The 19,864-nt window shown below is 43.0% G+C and overlaps 1 protein-coding gene, 1 long non-coding RNA gene and 1 pseudogene across 2 annotated transcripts; 2 read left to right on the top strand and 1 right to left on the bottom strand.

Moving 5' to 3' along the window:
• Window positions 1–1,106: 1,106 nt before the first annotated feature.
• Window positions 1,107–12,791, bottom strand: Cpox (coproporphyrinogen oxidase). The gene is made up of 7 exons (XM_052740937.1): window positions 12,137–12,791; window positions 9,976–10,119; window positions 9,617–9,727; window positions 7,829–7,970; window positions 6,887–7,105; window positions 3,208–3,312; window positions 1,107–2,559 (listed from the first exon to the last, which is right to left on the bottom strand). Exons 1-7 carry the CDS (start codon window positions 12,666–12,668, stop codon window positions 2,472–2,474), a joined length of 1,341 nt encoding a protein of 446 aa, XP_052596897.1. The 5' UTR covers window positions 12,669–12,791; the 3' UTR covers window positions 1,107–2,471.
• On the top strand, window positions 3,319–6,880 carry LOC128112132 (10 kDa heat shock protein, mitochondrial-like; annotated as a pseudogene).
• A 25-nt stretch (window positions 12,792–12,816) lies between the features above and the next one.
• LOC128112133 (uncharacterized) lies at window positions 12,817–17,922 on the top strand. Its single transcript, XR_008218855.1, has 2 exons — window positions 12,817–12,930; window positions 17,129–17,922. It is a non-coding gene; the product is annotated as an uncharacterized LOC128112133 (long non-coding RNA).
• The last annotated feature ends 1,942 nt before the right edge of the window (window positions 17,923–19,864 follow it).

The raw sequence follows: 19,864 nt of genomic DNA, 5'->3' as shown, positions 1-19,864 counted from the left end.
TGTACCCAGCCTTTGGTATTTCATCATAGTAACAGAAATCAGACTAATGTAAGCATGCACAGCACAGTGGTGGGATGGCAGTCAGATACTTGTCCCTGTGTGTTTATAGCTCTCCTGATACACCCTTATGACCAACAACATGCCTCTGTAAGACAACAGGAGTTAGGTGTTTATACCACATGGGTGTGTATAAACTTAGAATAACATCAGTAAGATTGTGAAAGAGTCATTCACTTTGAAGAACAATAGAATGATCTTCAAGTTTGCAGTTGTTACTGGTCTTCCAGATATGGCTCCACGGTGGTAACTGAAGAATTCAAAACAGATGCAGAGAATTTTAAAATTTCAACGTTGTCTTGTACCTACCACCTGCAAGCCTTAAATCAGCCAGAGATCTGTGTGATTTCCGCCCCCCTCCCAGCTCTGGGAATAAAACCCAGGGCTTTATGCATGCTAAACAGGCTCTACCATTGAACCATATGCTCAGCTTGACATTTTTAGTTCTTAAAAGGTAACCAGACCAGTGTATTCAAATACACTGTTCTTATGTTTTTCTTTTAATTCATCTATACTGAAATATTACCCACAGATACAAGAAAATTCTATGATGTTGTAACTCTGAACTCAATGGATTTTGATAAACGTATAGCATCTAATAACCATCGTCACCTCAGTCACAGCACAGAAAACACCATCAGCTCCCTACCTGCAGCCTGTGGCAGCCCTGACCTGCTTTCCTGTGGAAAGTCTTCCTGGTCTAGTGTTCCCGGGTGACATTTGGCAGCACGTTCTTTTTGTGTCTGGCGTCTTTCTGTTGCCACGGTGCTGCTGACGCCTGGCACACTGTTGCATTTTCAGTAGGTACTCATTTCTTGTTGCTCTGTGTTTTACTGCATGTGTAAGTCACAAACTGTTTATCTACTTACCTGCTAATTTGCCATCTGAGTTGTTTTTGCCTATTCTTACTAAAATTGCTAAGAAGATGAAATGCAAAATTTATATTTCTCTTGGATAAAACACCTAGTAATAAGGAACTATGGTTTCAGCACTGAGAAATATATGTATTCCTAAGTCATTCCAGTAAAATAAAGAATACAAGTCCTTACTTGTCTTATTTCAAAATAAAATTTATTAGCTGGGTCTGTATAAGACATGAGGAAGAATCTGTAGATTTTTCTCACCCTAAAAGAGCCAAACACGATCACATACATCCAACATATTCCAGGATAATATTTATATATGTATGAGACACTGCTCCTTGCAAATTCAATATATTTCAAATCAAATAAGACACTGCAGTCATATTATTATTTAGATAGACAAACCATGCATTAAGAAATCTGCTGTGACTTTTAGGAGAAAAGATAAAGGTTGAAGAATCTCTCATTTGAAAAGTAGGACAATTTCAATTGGTCCATTTTTTAAAAAGTATAAAATATCCACATGTTAGACTAGCTTCATTTCATTTTAATTAAAGAAGGAAAATGTTTTTCATTTGTTCTTAGTCTAAACTCCCATACCTAAATGTGTAAAAGATAAAACTTTAAGTATCAGAATCCAGGAATATAAGCTTTTGCTTTCAAGAATACATAGAATCCCAATGCCAGCAAGTTATGATCTCACGAAAAAACTCAACACTTAGAAGTTTATTATTTAAATAATAATGCCATTTATAGTTGTAAACTATATAGGTCATCATTGAATTATAATGCAGGAACTGACGTAAACTTTCAAGTGCTCCTAAATACCTATCTTTATAAAAAAAAAATGAGTATTTTTATAATATTCTGGTCTATAGAGAAAGACACATGAAAATTACATCAAAGAAACTTCAAAAATGATAAAGGAAAACATGTCCCTTCAAAATGCATTCTTTTTGGTTTTTTGAGACAGGGTTTCTCTGTATAGCCCTAGCAGCTGTCCTGGAACTCTCTCTATAGACCAGGCTGGCCTCAAACTCACAGAGATGCACCTGCCTCTGCCTCCTGAGTGCTGGGAATAAAGAATTAAAGGTGTGCACCACCAGGCTTCAAATTGCATTCTAAAGTTACCAAGAGGGCCAACCTGACTGAACTAATGAAAGCTAAAATGTATCCCCTGATAAATTTCTGTGGCAAAAACTACAACTTCCAGCAACAAGTAAGTTGAAGAGCTTCCTGGTACATATTATAGTACTTACATTCCCTTATCTTAAGACCTGGAATGTCAAAATAACTGGTCACAGACAATGATTCTAAAAGTACAAATGGGTTTTACATCCAATGAATCTGGCAGTTTTACATCACCATACATCATTACCACCTCACCCCACAGCCTGGAAAAGATCCAAAACCACCTGCCACAGAGGTGCTGCCCAGAGTGGAGAAGGCTGGGACAGTAAGGCACAGAGGATTGCCTGCCACACAGTGGCAGCAGTGCAGGAAGACCACCATGCCTGCATCCACCAGGCCCTGGAACAACACTCTGCTGCATCAGTGTACCCAGTCCTTCGGATGGCGCAATACTTCCAGAATTTCAGCCTCCTTGGAATTCTCTGGGGGCGAATGCATGTACTCCCATCTACACATATCCAAAACAAACCAAGAAAATGCAAACAAAATAACAATAAATGACATAATAATTGACATACATAACTAATGAAGTATGAAATCCTAAGAGTAAAAAGAATACACTGTACCTTCACCTCCCTCTGCCTACCCTGCCTTGCACCCAATTGTTAATAAATAAATAAGGAAGGAAGGGGAAAAAACCTGCTACTTAAGAGGTTAAATTTCTTAATAATTCTTAGGTATATCTGGGTTAATATTAAGATCCTAAAGTCAAAATGCACTTTGAATAAACTAGAGTTTCATAAAGTATAGAACCTTGGATGATACATAGGTAGGTATTAGCTTTAATTTTACACATGTATCTTTCCAGGAACCAGGCTGTGAGCAACGTCAACCTCAAACCCTCAAGCACCACTTCCGGCTGCCTGTGCTCTCTCCAGGTCCTCATACACAAAGCTATGACATTCATCCTATCACTTTTTACAAAATCCAATTTGATGTGCCTTATCCACCCATGATTTTCTTATAAAATCAGCAAAAGGAAAATAAATGAAGCTGTAGGTAAGACAATGTCAGGGTTAATGTGCAGCTTCTGTAGGGCACAGGGATTGGAGGTGGGGGCGGGAGGGATGATTACTATGACGAACTGTCTCCTTACCGGGCTGTTAGAGGTAAAGACATCAAGATGCTTTCGATCCTGGATCCTGGAGTAAAGAGGCCAAACTTGGTGCCCCGATCATACACCAGATTAAATTCTACGTACCTGTCATAAAGATATCAAATAACAATAAGGATGTGAGTCTTTTTGGTTTGGTTTTGTTTGTTTGTTTGTTTTTTCACATGTCCCGAGCCAGTCCGCAGGACTCTCCTTGCAGCAGCAACCCCAAGTGCAGAGTCCAAGCTGCAGTGGCGCAAGTCATGGCTGAAGAAGCTTTCAGAAAGCGTCTTCCACTCTTTGACAAGTATTGGTTGAAAGGAGGGCCACCGAAACTGTAACCAAGGGTGGCATTCTGCTACCAGAAAAGTCTCAAGGAAAAGTATTGCAAGCAACAGTTGTGGCTGTGGGATCAGGCGCGAAAGAAAAGGGGGGAGAGATTCAGCCGGTCAGTGTCAAAGTTGGAGACCAAGTTCTTCTCCCAGAATACGGAGGCACCAAAGTCATTCTAAATGACAAGGATTACTTCTTATTTAGAGATGGTGACATTCTTGGAACGTATGTGGACTGAAATCACTGTTGCAACGGTATCACATGAAGCTGCCCATTCCACTGATGTTCTGAACCACACATTGTGCAAATAATTTCCATGTCTCCCTTTTATACTAAACTGATGATGCTTAAACTAATGACAGCCACTGTCTCTGGAGTTTAGTTTCACTGTACTGATATAAACATTTCCAAACAAAATAATGTAAATGAAAAACAAAACAAGCAAACAAAAAACCAGTAAGGGTGTGTGCTGACTGAGGCCTTCCAGAAATACCTAAAGAACACTGAGAAGGAGCTTCTCTCCAGACCCCTTATAAACTGGGAGCCAGGACACAGAAGTAGCTCACAGACCAGGGAGCCGTCTCCTCTAGAAAGCATCAATAAAAGGGTATTCTACCCGATGAACAATGGGATACGGATTGTGCTCAACACAGAGCAATCACAAATCAGGAAGGGTATTCCCACCATGAATAAACAGTACCAACAGAATTGGGACCAGCCATGCACAACAATGAAGAAAGGAACAGCATTCTTTTTTTTTTTTTGGTTTTTCAAGACAGGGTTTCTCTGTGTAGCTTTGGTACCTGTCCTAGAACTTACTCTGTAGACCAGGCTGGTCTTGAACTCGCAAAGATCCACTTGCCTCTGCCTCCTGAGTGCTGGGATTAAAGGCATGTGCCACCACCTCCCGGCCAGACATTCTTATTTAGTTCGTAGGTTGTTGTCATTGAGCCCAACAACAGCAAAAAACAAAACAACAAAACAAAACAAACAAACCAAAAACACCTCTAGAATCTTTAGTACTTCACTCTTGGAAAGACAAGCTTTGTGTGGGAGTTTGTCAGAGAACCTGTAACAATTTCAGCAACTGTATCTACAGATTCCTTTCTGTCTCCATCATCTTTATCATTGACTGGCTTCCATGCACTCATGACTATTTTATTCCTTCTTCTGCCTGTCTCAACAGATTAGTCAATTAAAAACAAGAACAAAACCTCATTCCCGAATCTGCGGGAGAGGATTTCCCCTCTCAGCAACATTTTTCACTTGACATTGCCTTTCTACAGCGTGTTCGACAACACGTTTGAAGACCTAGCTCAGGGACTGTCATACAGGAATTCTCAAGATGCACTGTGTAGCCTGCCTCTGTGCTGCTTTGGAGTCAGGATGCCTCCTTGCTCAACATCTGCCTTGACTCTTGCAGCTTTCACTTGGACCTGACCCTTCTAGTGCTTCCTATGCATCTAACTGCTGACATTCCTGTAATCCACAGACTGGAAAGAACCTCTTCAACTTCACCAGTGCCTCTATTCTATCCTGCTGTCCCCCCTTTCTCAAAAAGAAAAATTAGTTCAGATTTTGGCTCCTATTTTCCTATGGAAAGATAACTAAGAGACCAAAGTTCAAGGTCTAAGAGGACAGCAGTAACCAAGACAACCAACTAGATGAGATGCCCAAATGAGAGAATGGATAAAGTCAAAATAATAAAGTCAAAAGGGAATCCAGTGACTCCTGAAAGGGACAGTCTTTTTAGTTTGGGGGAAGGAAGAGGTCTGTAAAGGATACAGATAACGAGTTATGAATACAGAGTAAGAACTGAAGTCGGTGCTGAGCACTAGGCATCTTTATGATGCAGGGGTTATCTTAAGCCCCAGAGTCCACTGCTAACTTCCAACCCCGAGATAAGGGTGACAGAGAGCTTTTATTTGAAGATTAGTGACATACTAAGCCATGAGGAATTAATCTAGCACTTCACACATTGCCTAACTCAAAAGACAGCAGACAGGCAATGATACACACGGAGCAGAACTCACAGCACGACCTGCCATCAAACGATGAAAAAGAAAAAAATATTCTCGTTTTGTGTAATGGTAAATGGTAAAAGCTTCACCTAAGGAGGATCCATAAAACTTTCAAGCTTTGCATACTGAATATATCCAATAATAAAGCAGAGCTTTAATTAACAATATCCTTCCTATTGAACTATGAGCCACTTTTCACCACGTCTATGCTATGCCTGCCTACTCTGTAGTCAGGCCCATGCCTAACCTCAGGGGGACCCAAGATAAATCTAGAGAAAGAAGGACAGAATGGGAAGGGTATGATTGATAGTTGTGTATGTGTGTATGTGTGCAGTAGTGTTGGGGTGGGCAGGGGGAGATTAAAACAAACAAACAAACCCAGAAAGTTAAATACAGACATTTCTCTTTAAACTTGTAATAAGGCCTTTTCAAGATACAGCTTTACTTCCTTAGGCCTCAAAGTTTCAGGTGCCTGAGAGAATGAACATGAATTAGAAGAAGTCATGTTATGACTATGACTCGTGGTGCATATGCAATTAAGATGGCCAAAAGAAACAGGGCTGGCAGAGCGGCTATGTGGACGGAACACAACCTATCTCACCAACTATGAACGCACCAAGTTCAATACAAAGTCAGTGGCTGGCGGTAAGTATGGGTGAAAAGCACACACAGGACAATTCAGTGTCATATCTGGGATGCTATCGGACTGCTGTGTTATTTTGGGTAAAGGAATTAACTTGCTAAGGACACCTTATGATTAGTGAACTGATGATGCCATGTATACCACAGGTTTCCTGGGAAAACCAGACACAAAATACCTTATACAGGGACTATGCACAGTAAGAGGTCCAAAATATGTAAAGGTTATCATTAAGAATGAATAGTTTGCATTAAAAATCACTTTCATAAAATATTTAAGATGATTTTTTTAAAGTGTGACTACAAATTTATACGCAGAAAAAAACTTAAATGATGCCCTCATCTTAGCAGAAGGATAAAAACTGTCACGAGGAAATAAAGAGAATTAAATTCCACAAGTACTTACCTTATATGGCACATGTGCCTACCATGGGTGTGTGTGTGTGTGTGTGTGTGTGTGTGTGTGTGTGTATGAATTAAGAAGTAAACCTTGTGATGTTGATTATTTATACAATTCTATTAAATTCATTTTCAATATTCATCTACTTGAGAAAAAATTAACAGTGTGGATTAATATGACGAATTATAAAGTATTTGACCACAACAATCCAATAGCCACCATTCTCAGAGCCGCCCCACTTCTGTAAGTTGTACGAAGAGACGTTCATGTCCATTCTTCAGTCACTCACCGGCCTCTCCTCAGCTGCTGCCACAGCTTATCCTGAGGGGTGAAAGAGTCATCACAGTGCTTTTCCACAATGGGGACATAAGAAGGAACCACAGCTTCAGCACACGTCTTAACGAAGCGGAATGCTTCCTCCTTGGACGGAGAGTTGAGATCATCAAAAAAGATGCCTCCGATGCCCCTCCGCTCCCCACGATGCACTATGTAGAAGTAGTCATCGCACCTAAAACATGCAGCAGAGTTAAATCATGGACCAAAAGGTAAGACAGAGAGAAATACATGGGAATAGTACAGGCCCTTAGGTTCAAGGCACTCTCCCTGACTCATACCAGCAATATTTTCTATACTTTGAAACTAGGACTTAGGCCAGATTTTCTGAGGATATTACCCATGCAGAACATGCATCTACTCTTAAGTGCGGAGCAACCAGGCAACTCAAAACAAGCCAATCTAAGGGCAAGGAACACTAAGAACTTCAGCGAATAACACAAGAGTACAGCACGGCTACCTACTTCCTACAACAAGCGACACCAACCGCTGGGGCACTGTTGTTTTTACAGGAGGCAGTTGGTGCGAGCCTGAGCTCTGATGTGTCAAAGAGTCTTCATTCACCAACAGCAGGATGCCGCAAACAACTTTAGGTCTCCTTCAGGACTAAAAGGGGTGACTCTAAAGCATGTACGGCTGCAGGGCAGGCTGGCAGAAGGAAATGTTTACAGAACGTCTTCATCTGTGTTAAAGGCTACCCTTAGGAGCCAGCACAAGAAGCCATCAACCTGCTCGAGATGCCACTGTCCTCTGTCTAACAAAACAAGTCTCCGAAGACACCACTTACTAATGCCAAACATGTAGAACAGCCCTTAACTTGGAGAGCGCTCTTTCGATGATCATTATATAAATATAAGGCCCACAAAAGATTACCGAAAATACAGTCTCAACAGCTTACCATTTTTTAAATTTGGGGTAGATATCTGGCCCGTGCTGATCACAAGCTTCCTTTAGAGTGCGATGAAAATGGACAGCATCCTCTTGGTTCAAGTATGTTGGCGTGAGGTCACATCCACCCCCAAACCACCAGTGCGTGTTACCTACCAAAGCAAGGGAACCGAATCAATGTTGCCACGAGACTCTCGCACACCAGGATAGTACTAGCAAGCTTAACTGAGCAACTTAATTTATGGAATATGAAATAGGTCACAGCCAAGGAACATTTAACCGAATTTGGTTCTGACAGCTGGTAAAGCTGAGGCTGGCAAGATGTAAAACACGGGAAGAAAATGAGATAGGAAATCAGTGAGAGAGAAGAAGCTGGCAGGGAAATGGGAGTGAATGGTGAGTGTTAACAGTCCATACAGCTGGTCTCAGCTGTGAATCTCAATGTTGGCTTAATTTTGGATCACACAGCTCAAATATCTCAGCTAGATCACTATTGGAAAAAGCAATTTCTGGGCTGGAGAGATGGCTCAGCAGTTAAGAGTACTGACTGCTCTTCCAAAGGTCCTGAGTTCAATACCCAGCAACCACACGGTGGCTCACAACCATCTGTAATGAGATCTGGTGCCCTCTTCTGGCCTGCAGCCATATATGCAGGCAGAACACTGCATACATAATAAATAAATAAATCTTAAAAAAAAAAAAGCAATTTCTACATAAAGTTAATAACAATGCAGGAGAATCTGATGATCCCACTCTTAGGAGTCACCCCAAAGCCACTGACACATTCCATTTACCCCATAAAGGGAGAAAACACACGCTAAGGGAGCCATCTGCCAGGTAAGAACAACTGTTTCATGTACTCGCTCTTATCCATAAGTTGTCAATACCAGTTACCAGCTATTATACATGTGCGTGTTAGTATAAAATATTGTATGTGTGCAGGTGCACATGGGTGCATATGCATCCGTGTCCATTTGTGTAGAGGCCAGCAGCTGACATCAGATGTCTTCCTTAATCACTTTACCATTGTATTTGTTTTGAGACATGGTCTCTCACTGAACCTGGAACTTACCAATTAGCTATACTGACTGGCTCCTGATATCCTCCTGTCTAGACTCTCCAGCTCCCGGCTTTTTAAATAAGTGTCGGGGGAATCCCAACTTAGGTCCTCATGCACTGTATATAGAGTACATATACTTGTGGGTGTGCCCCCAATGGCAAGTTCTCAATTTCAGAAATAACAAATTTATATCATGTTGGGCTTGAAGTTTTGGTTCACAAAATCATTCTGTGTGGAGGAAAGAATCAGTATCATTCTGATGTTTCAGGTCCTATACACCCTGCCAAGACTAAGCCTCTGTAATACCACTAAAAAGCATAGTAATTTTGTGCTTTTTTTTTTTTTTTTTTTTTTGGTTTTTCGAGACAGGGTTTCTCTGTGTAGCTTTGCGCCTTTCCTTGGTAGCCCAGGCTGGCCTCAAACTCACAGAGATCCGCCTGCCTCTGCCTCCCGAGTGCTGGGATTAAAGGCGTGCGCCACCATCGCCCGATTGTTTTGGTTTTTTGAGACAGGGTTTCTCTGTGTAGTTTTGGTGCCTGTCCTGGATCTCGTTCTGTAGACCAGGCTGGCCTTGATCTCACAGAGATCCGCCTGGCTCTGCTTCCCCAGTGCTAGGATTAAAGGCATGCACCACCGCCTCCCGGGCTTCCTTTCTTACTTTTTGATAGGGTACCTTTCGATTCTTTAAAAGACAGACTTTGTACAGTGATTATTCCGCACAACTCTTGAGAGGCTTACCATCAGCTTCTTCTACTTCAAAGTATCTGTAGTTGAAATGCATAGTGGGTGCATAAGGATTCTTAGGGTGAATCACAGAGCTTATACCCATAGCAGTAAATGGTAATTTACCTGGAAAGTGAAATAACATAGTGAGATGCATTCAATCACCTGGTTTGACACAAATTACTCTCCTGTGATTTCTGAATCCATTATCATAAGCCGCTCTGTAACTTGTCCCTTAAGATATACTTTTCACAGTGAAAGCATGTGAACATGCTTACTGGGCATATGCTTCCAATGGCTGTCCCAGAAGAAAGAGCTACTTTTAAGTAAAACTGGCAGGAAAACAGTTGGAAGGGAGAGTGAACCCGACTTACCATCTTTCCTCTTCAGGACTTTTCCTCTGCCTCTCATCTGACTTGCTGCTTCCTCAGAAAGACTCCCATGAATGACAGAAATGCTCACCCCAGCCTTTTCAAACACACGCCCATCCTGAAGCACACAGGTGATGCCACCACCTCCTGTCCACAGGAACAGAAAACCACAGAACAGGGGACCATCAAATGGGAACCAACTCTTCCCATGAACTCAGCAGCATGAGGCATTCACTTCCTGCTCTAGCTCCAAAACCATCTATAGCATATATTCTAGTGTGCAGTAAATTGAATGATTAGCTTAGCTTTCTGTCATAAGCTGTTCATACTAGGCAAACATTGAACCTAGACACAAACCACGAAAATGATTGTTTCTTCTGTGTTCTTACACCATTGCCTAATCAATCACCAAAGAACTCTGTCTTCAAACATCACTAAAAGGAATCTATTTGTTATTCACAAAATAGAAAGCTAATGTCACAGGCAGGAGTGGGTATATTTAAACAGTGTTCTACTTTCACTGAATACAAGAACTCCATATTGTTTCACGTTTTCTTCCCTCAACCTGCTATTACCTTTAACTTTTATATGCAATTTAAAAATGTAGCTATTCAAACTCTTAAGGGATTCAGAATCTTAAACTGAGTAAAACATACATAACTATTTAGGTATATGAGTTTAATGGGATTTTTTTTTTCAAGACAACAGGGTCACCCAAAACCATTGCTTCTCAAAAATTAATGTCTGGGGGCTGGAGAGATGGCTCAGAGGTTAAGAGCACTGAATGCTCTTCCAGAGGTCCCAAGTTCAATTCCCAGCACCCACATGGTGGCTCACAACCATCTGCAGGGAGATCTGGCACCCTCTTCTGTATACATAATAAATAAATAAATCTTAAAAAAAATTAATGTCTGTGTTGCTTTATTTCTAAGAGCTGGTGAGAGAGAGAGTGTTTGTGTCACAGGATGATCCAGTAGAACATTCCAAACGAGAACAACTCAAGAGAAGCCGGACAGCATACTCAAGAGCTCACAGTTGGGAGGAGTAAGTGATTTTTTTTTTCAAGTGTTGACCATGTTTCTGACATTCTAAGCACTCTACATATATTCATAAATTACGAAACATGGGAAGAAAACAGTAACTTCCAAAGGTTACAAAGCTAGCTATATAGTATGTGAAACTGTGTCCTGGGTCAGTGGCCTTTATTTGAAAACATCACAAGATGGAAAACTAGATCAGGCTGATTGTCATTTAACATCGATGTGGCAGCAACACAGCTCAAAAGGTGTTGACGATATGCTGTTATATTTCCAGCTGGGAAAAGGTCAGCAATCCTCAGGTTTAAGATCTAGATGGGAGGGGAGAATATATAGGGAACATGGTCGCCAATACATGACTCGACAAGAATGGCAGGTATTTTAGGGCTCTAAGGAAATGTTTTCCTCCAAGAATTCTTTTTTTTTTTTTTTTTTTTGAGACAGGGTTTCTCTGTGTAGTTTTGGTGCCTGTCCTGGATCTCGCTCTGTGGACCAAGCTGGTCTTGAACTCACAGAGATCCGCCTGGCTCTGCCTCCCGGAGTGCTGGGATTAAAGGCGTGTGCCACCACCTTCCGGCTCCTTCCAGAAATCTTATGTATTTAATTCAGTAAGAGCTACTGAAACACCAACCAAATTATTTCTTCTGCAACGCCCCCCCCCAAAAAAAGTAGGGAGATTCTTGGCACAGGGAGTTTAGTAGACACTCAGAATGAAGGATCAGTGTTCCTTCTGCCTCTATAGTACAAGGGACAAATACACCCTAACCAGCAGATGAAATGCAGTATAGGAAAAAAATCTGTTCAGCAACACACTTTGAACTTTGAACGTGCAAGCTCCCGTTTGTTGCCTGCAAATGTTCCTTAATAAACCAATAGAAAGTGCAATTATGAATTTTGAAATGGCAATATTTTGAAATGGCCAGTCCTACGTTATTGACACATCTGGGTCCACATCTGCAAGCAGAGAATACACGGCTCTCTCGATGTCTGTCCTTTTTTTTAAAGGGTGTCCCGTCTTATAGATCAATCCCCTGTGGGTACTGCCTACTTTAACCTAACCCCAATTCTAAACTGCAACTGGGGCCCACTCCACCCCACGGTAGGTGACAGGAGGGCCCTCTGCTCACCTTCCTTCCTCTCCCATCGGTCCACGGAGAAGTCGGCGACCCCGTCTACTTGTGCCAGCGCCCGACACACCTGGGCCTGGGTCTCCATGATCATCAGTTCCATCTTGGTCTTCATGTCCTCGGGCCTCCTCCGCAGCTCACGCAGGTCGGTCACCGGCGAGGTCATGAAGGCGCGGCAGCGGCGAGCCAGCTCGTCGTCCTCCTCCTCCTCCTCCTCCCTGCGGCCAGGCGAGGGGCTTCGCGCCCCCGAGCTCTTGGGCACCATCTCCGCCCGCTGCACGTGCCCGAAGGCGGCGGCTGCCAGCCCTGCCAACCCCGCCAGCGCCGCGGCCAGCCCGGTCCCCAGCCAGGACCCGCCTCCAGCCGAGGGGCTGTGGCCCAGCCCGCGGCGAGCCTGGGTACCAGCGGTGCCAGGCAGCCGGCAGACGCGAGCGGACGCGCCGCGCGGGGACCAAGCGCGCAGCCGTCCATAGTCGCCCTGCACCGCGCGCCAGCAGGGGCCCGCGCCCAGCCGGCCCAGCCTCAAGGCCATGTCCCGCCGGGACTGGGCAGCGCCGGTCCTGTAGACCCGCCGCCGGAGTCCCCCGGGGTCCTGAGACCGAGACTCGCTGCAATTGGAACCCGGAGCCTGGAAGAACTGCTGCGGGTGTGGGCCGCCAGGCCGACAGGCAGCAGGCGGGAGTGGAGGATGCTGGGAACTGTAGTCCTGTCCTATCGCCACCTGCACCCGCCTGACTGCTCCAGGACTGGAAGATAAGACTCCACCCCGCCCACTGAGGTGGGTCCTACCGCAAGTACGTGAACGTCTGTGGAGGTGCTAGAACCGATAAGAGGGGCCCTTTACCCTCTGCATCAGCGACACAGTTGTGTAGCTTGATCTGCTTAAGGGGTCCCCTGGCAGCAGGATCAGGATCCATCCTTGGTGCATGAGCTGGTTTTTTAGAGCCCACTACCTATGTTGGGACACCTTGTACAGCCTTGATGCAGGGGGCGGGGCTAGGACCTACTTCAACTAAATGTTCCAGGCTCTGCGATGCCTTACCTTATAGGAGGAGGGAATGGGGGATCCGTTGGGGGCGGAAGGCTGAGGGGCAGGAGGAGGGAAGAGAGGGAAATCTGTGGTTGGTATGTAAAATGAATAAAAAATTTCTTAATAAAAAAAAAGTGCCGTTTCGTCACATACACCACCTACCCTGCTAACTCACCCAAAGGTGGGGGGCTGGAAGGCTGAGGACAAACGGGCAGAAATCAGACACAGAGACACCCCTGTCTTAAAATATCAAACAGAGGTTGCAGACTAGTCCTGGCTATGGATCTGGGGGGTGCCCCTTCGTCCTTTTTGGGTAAGCGATAAGTTTACCCAAAGAGTTCTGGAAAGACTGTAAGTAAATAGTGGGCTCCTTAGTAAATCCTAGGGAAAACATGCACACTTCAGTTTACTCTCCCGGATCTCTCTTCTCTCCACAGCCCTAAGCTTTGAAAATATTCGCAGATTGAATAGTCAGCGGCTTGTGCCAAGCCAGACGGTGCCTAGACACAGATGTTAACGTCAACATGTTTTATAATATCGGAAGGGCTCATTTGCCCTTTTACTATCCGGGGTGATTTTAATTTCTACTAGCAAATAATAATCTAGGCCAATGGTTATTTCCCCACAAGCTTTCCTTTCTGGCTAGAGCAGTAATAGACGCTCAGTAGGTGTGGTTCAAACTAGTCTGTTCACTCCGCTGCTTCTCATGCAAACGCCCTGGCACCGCATGCTTCCTGGTGCCGCCTGGAACCACGGGCTTCCCTGGCAGCTAAGAGAATGGCAGGCCAATGACCTCACAGAGAAGTGATAAAACCTTCCGAGAAGAAAAACCCTTAACTTTTAGCTGTAGTGTGCCCAGCCTGGAGACCAGCTTGGAAGAGAAGCAAAGATAAGCATTATCTCTTGGAAGGTTGTTGGCCATCTGTGAATGCCTGTGATGGGTCTGGCGGGGCCCGCTGATGATAAATGAACCTCATTAATAAAAAGCAATCTCTCTAGCAATTTCTCTGTGAGAAATTCCTCCATGTATGCTCCCCATTCTGCTAATGCGAAGTTAATAAAAAAAAATAAGCCAAATGAGACTTGTCCAGCAAAATACGTTGGTCCTGAACAAATTGTGTACTGGTTTCCAGCCTTCTCCCCATCTTTAGTCTTTCTGTTTGGATGTCTCTTTCCTCCCCTCTCTGGCTTCCAGCACAGTCCTCACATTCAATTTTAATGTTCATATTTAATGGAATCCTTAAATAGCCTGATTTGTATGAGAAAAAAATCATCCTTTTAGCCGGGCATAGTGGTTCTCGTCTTTAATCCCAGCCCTTGGGATATAAAGGCAGGTGGATCTCTGTGAGTTTGAAACCAGCCTTGTGTACATAGTGAGACCCTATCTTAAAAAAAAAAAAAAAAAAAAAAAAAAAGAGGTACCAACAAAAAAGAAATCATCCTCCTGGGGGCTCAAATTACTCCCAAATCCTATTTGTTGGTCTATGACATAGAAATAAAATATTCCCTCTATAAGCAATTTCATGTATCAGAAACTAGTGGGGACAAATTAAGTTGTAAACAAAAGCTATGCAGTAGGGGTATTTATCTGCATCTGAATTTGATGCTCTGCAGTGCAATATAATTTTATTTTCTATATGACCCCACTAGCCAGGAAATTCTGATTAGCCTTATGCAGATACAGAGATAACAACTGTCAGTCTCCAAACTCCACATGCTTCTCAGAATCTTTATGAGTTTGATCCTTCCTCAGTTAAAAATAACTAATTTTATTAGTATATTATTTTCTCTGTTTAGGGAGAGTTTGAGGAAACCACTTTGCTGTGGGATGGTCTGTATGTCAAATGTGTTGCTGATTAGTCAATAAATAAAACACTGATTGGCCATTGGCTAGGTAGGAAGTATAGGCGGGACAAGGAGGAGAATAAAGCTGGGAAGTGGAAGGCTGAGTCAGAGAGACACTGCCAGCCACCAGGATGACAAACAGCATGTGAAGATGCCGGTAAGCCACGAGCCATGTGGCAAGGTATAGATTAATGGAAATGGATTAATTTAAGCTGTAAGAACAGTTAGCAAGAAGCCTGCCACGGCCATACAGTTTGTAACCAATATAAGTCTCTGTGTTTACTTGGTTGGGTCTGATGGCTGTGGGACTGGCAGGTGAGAGAGATTTGTCCTGACTGTGGGCCAGGCAGGAAAACTCTAGCTACACCACTTCATTCCTCTGGTAGCTCATCTGCCTTCTAGAAACACACACACACACACACACACACACACACACACACACACACACACACGCTCACAAATAGGCACATACACACATATACACATGCACATACATTTGCATATGCACACCTCAAACATGCACATACACAATTTCCAAGCATCTTCCCTAAATTACACTGTTTATCAATTCTCTGTGATATCCAAACATGAGTCATGTCTTATCAAACCAACTCTGTTCCATTGCTTTCAAACAGATAGAGAAACACAGGCTAATTAGTAACAAGGTATTGCTAAACATGGCCCTGGCATGCTTCCTACCAACTTAGGAATTCTCATGGGGTTGTGAGGAAAATGAAATTAACAAAGAAGTAAAGTTTTTGAGATTTTAATATTTTGCCCTAGGATTTACATTTTGAATTTTTCATCTTCGTACAGACTTTTCTTAATCTTAAGAGATCAGTAAGGAATTGCCTTAAGTCAATATATCTGTTATGCCAACACAAGTGATGCTGAAGCAGGAGGATTACTGTAAGTTTGAGACCAGTCTAGCCTACAACAACCCTATATATTAAGTATGCAGTGTAATTTAGTGTGGTTGACTTGCTCTTTCTTTAAAGTAATTTTAATTGGCTGTTCACACAGGTAGGTAGAAATAGCACTCAAATAATTTTTAAAACAAAGTATTGAAGTTGATTCTGGAGAACTTCACTATGTCTCAAGGTTGCTTGGGGTTTTTGTTTGTTTGTTTGTTTATGTTTTTTTTAAAAGGTAATTCAGAACTAGCAAGCACAGAGCCAGTCATTTATGAACAGTGAGGGGCAGGAGGCAAGTATTTAATACATTCAACTGACAGTATAGTTATTTCTTCCTAGTTAGCCAAAGAACTGAAAGTGTTACATTTGCTAGGGTTTAGGGCTGTGTGACCATCAGACCCTTTCAGTATCAATGCCATTCTCATTCCATATCAACCATGCTCATGTCGGGAGCCAAAGAGCAGTCTGGGTCTTTTGAGAAGAAAGACCTTGGGGACAAAGTAACGGTATATGTGTGCATGTGCTTTGTTTTAAGCAGTCAAGGAATAGTGAGTCTTGGATACCTTGTGAGGAGCCTTCATCATATATAATGAGAAAGAAATTCAACATTGCTTATGTGCTCCTCTCTTCACTTCCTTCCTGTCTTCACGGCACTCACAACCAAAGATACTTTGTAACTGGAGAGTTTCTCTCCAGCTCCCGCCAAGCCTAGTCAGTCTCAGATCCCACTTATAAAATAAACACACCGACTCTTATATTATTTAAACTGCTCGGCCATTAGCTCAGGCCTACCATTGTCTAGCTCTTACTCTTATACTAAGCCCAATTTTGTTAATCTATATGTCACCACGTGTTCCGTGGCTTTACCTGTTGCCTCTACATGATGCTCCCTGGATGCAGCTGGTGTCTCCCCTTCCTGCCTTCCTGTCCTTTCCTTTTCTCCTCTCTGCTAGTCCTGCCTATACTTCCTGGCTGGCTACTGGCCAACCAGTGTTTTATTTATCAAACAATCATCCACAGCAATACTTAGTCAAGAAAAGGTACTCACTCTGCTTCCGCCCAGATCCCCAAACATTCGTCCCATCTGGTAGGAGGGATCACTCTTGGAAAATACACATTTAAGAGGTTTTATCTTAAACCAGACTGGCATCACTTTAGATTTGGATGGCAAATCAGTTCTCTTTGTTCTCTGCATCTACCTAGAGTAATGTTTTTACCCCATTCTTGGAACCTGCTTCTGAGAAGTGAAGAGCCTTTGGATGAAAGCAGAGAGGGAAAACCGCATTTGAAAGGCTTTTTGCTGCAGGTGGGTTGCTGTATAAACGAAGACGAGGACCTCCAAGGGGTCGAGGGCTAAGGACAGGTGAGCAGCCTATGGTGCTGAAGAAGGTTCACACAGAAACCCGTTTAGAGCATGGGGTTCAAAGTCAAGAAGAAGAGCACCGAAGCTTATCAAGGGACAAAGGAAACCAGAAGCCTTCAGGCCTCTGATGCAGTGTCACTGAAGCAGTGGGTAAGATGGCAGAAAGAAGAGAGAATCAGGCCCGGCTGTGGTGGCGCACACCTTTAATCCCAGCACTCGGGAGGCAGAGCCAGGCGAATCTCTGTGAGTTCGAGGCTAACCTGATCTACAGAGCGAGTTCCAGGACAGGCACCAAAACTACACAGAGAAACCCTGTCTCAAAAAAAAAAACCTTTGTTTTGTTTTGCTTTTTAAGTGCTACTGTCTGATCAATAGAGTACAAGTGCCCAATAGAAGAAAGTTCTGGAATCTAGAAAGTCCTTGACTGCCTTTAAGCCAAGAGCTTCAGGAAACAGAGACGCTATTGGCCCACTCAACACTGAAGTAGAAACTCTGTCGGAGCCATGAGATCGGGGCTTCAGATGAATTACTCCACCTGCAGACCTCACTCTGCATGGTGCTGCAGGACAATAAAAATGGCCCTCAGGCTAAAGGCAGTATGTCATTCTTAATAATAAATAGAAAATGTTGGGTCTTTCTGGGCTCATTAGTATTTTTGTCAACACATAAAATCTAAGTGATAATAAATTATAAATAAAAGAATATCTGAGGTATTAACCACTTAGTAATTTAAAACACTGGTGATGTTGAGACGTGGAATGTTTTGCTTCTTTGTACTTTTGGAGAATAGGTTGAGCATGCTCACCTCCTTGCTCTTATTGTATATACTATGGCCTAGAGGAGGAGCCTTTCCTGGGCCTTGCTAAATTGTCACACTTGTCTCTATTCTGGACCAGCTTAAGATATTACATATATTGGGCTTTCAGTCTTTTGAAATATTCCAGTAGTGCCTTTAGTGTTGTTGGGTTGTTGTTGTTGGTGGTGGTGGTGGTGGTGGTGGTGGTGGTTGGTCAGCTTGTTTTTCTTTCCAACCCACTTTACTTCCTCTGGATCATCTTGGTTCAACTCTAACAGGTTCTTTGTGTGTATTAAATAGTTTGATGTCTGTAAGTTCTTTTTTTTTTTTAACAATTTTTATTACCTGTGGAGGTGAGATGGCAATCAGTGCTCTCTCCTTCTACCACGTGGGACCAAAGGACTGAATTCAAGTCACCAGGCTTGGTAGCAAATACCTTTACCTGCTGAACAATCTCACTAACTGCTTCTATAAGTTTTACTTTTCATATGCTGGGCCACATTTCCTAGATATTTTGTCAAACATTTTTCTGTATGTTCATGTAAGGGTAGTTTCACATGAAACTGAAATTTGTGTGGGTGGACAGTCTACCTTCCAAGATATGTGCAAACCTAAGTCAATCAGTTGAAGACTCAAATAGAGTAATGGATGAGCTACAGATTTGAGCTTAGACAGACTCAAACATCCTTGAAACATAAGCACGCTCACATGCATGCTTCTCTCTCCTCCTCCTCCTCCCCCTCCTCCTCCTCCTCCTCCTGTTCCTCCTCCTCCTCCTCCTTCTTCTTCTTCTTCTTCTTCTTCTTCTTCTTCTCTCTCTCTCTCTCTCTCTCTCTCTCTCTCTCTCTCTCTCTCTCTCTCTCTCCCTCTCTCTCCCTCTCTCTCCCTCTCTCTCTCTCTCTTTCGGTTTTTCAAGACACTGTTTCCCTGCATCTGTAGGCTAGGTTGGCCTCGAACTCAGAAAGATCTGCCTGCCTCTGCCTCCCCAGTGCTGGGATTAAGGGTATGCACCACCACCACCCAGCTTCCTCTCTCTTAATAAATACACACAGGTAGTCCTAACAAACTTTGACTAATAATTTTCTCCATCTCATATAGGTGCCTCAAAATGAGAACAGTGTCATTCCCTGGGTCAGTAATTTCTCCTGTAATTCCACTTAAGTTTGGCCAGACCCTCACTTCCATGGTTACCACTCACTTTCTCTTTCCTTCCTTCACTTTCTCCCTTGTTAAATAATTCCCTTTTTCAATCATTCATTTTTATAAAATGTCACACAGGTCTACCTCCGGGAGACAAGGAAACAGCATTAGCTATACAAATAGCACCCTGAACATCTATGAAGCAGGCTCAGAAAGTAACACGATTGATCAGTGACCACTAAGAACACTGCTATTTACCTCATGATTTGTGAGCCAAAGAGGTAACTTAAAGTTTGTACTTGACACAGTAAGCCAAAGCTGCTCACTAACATTTGAATTGTGTGGTTGGGGAACTGGAAATAACTTAACGCAAGCAGGGTAACTAGCTGTAATCTGTGCACGCTGGAGAGAGCAGTTTAGGGACCGCCAGCAACTACTTCCCAACTAATTGCCTTGGTTCATATACTGAAGTCCCCAGCCAGAAGGCCCATGAAGACAACATGGATTTCAACAGAACCAGCAGCACCTCTGCAAGAACTGTAACATCTCATTAACTAGACTTGTTGAAACACAGGACATTTTTGTCATAATTTCTGTGAAAAATCAGCACTTGAAAAAATATATATATAAAGTTGTCCAA

The sequence above is a fragment of the Peromyscus californicus genome, unplaced genomic scaffold, assembly GCF_007827085.1.
Source record: "Peromyscus californicus insignis strain IS unplaced genomic scaffold, ASM782708v3 Scaffold_16__1_contigs__length_79575227, whole genome shotgun sequence".
Classification (NCBI taxonomy): Eukaryota; Metazoa; Chordata; class Mammalia; order Rodentia; family Cricetidae; genus Peromyscus; species Peromyscus californicus.
The sequence above is the reverse complement of the archived record's forward strand: the minus strand, read 5'-3'. Positions and strand labels throughout refer to the sequence as shown.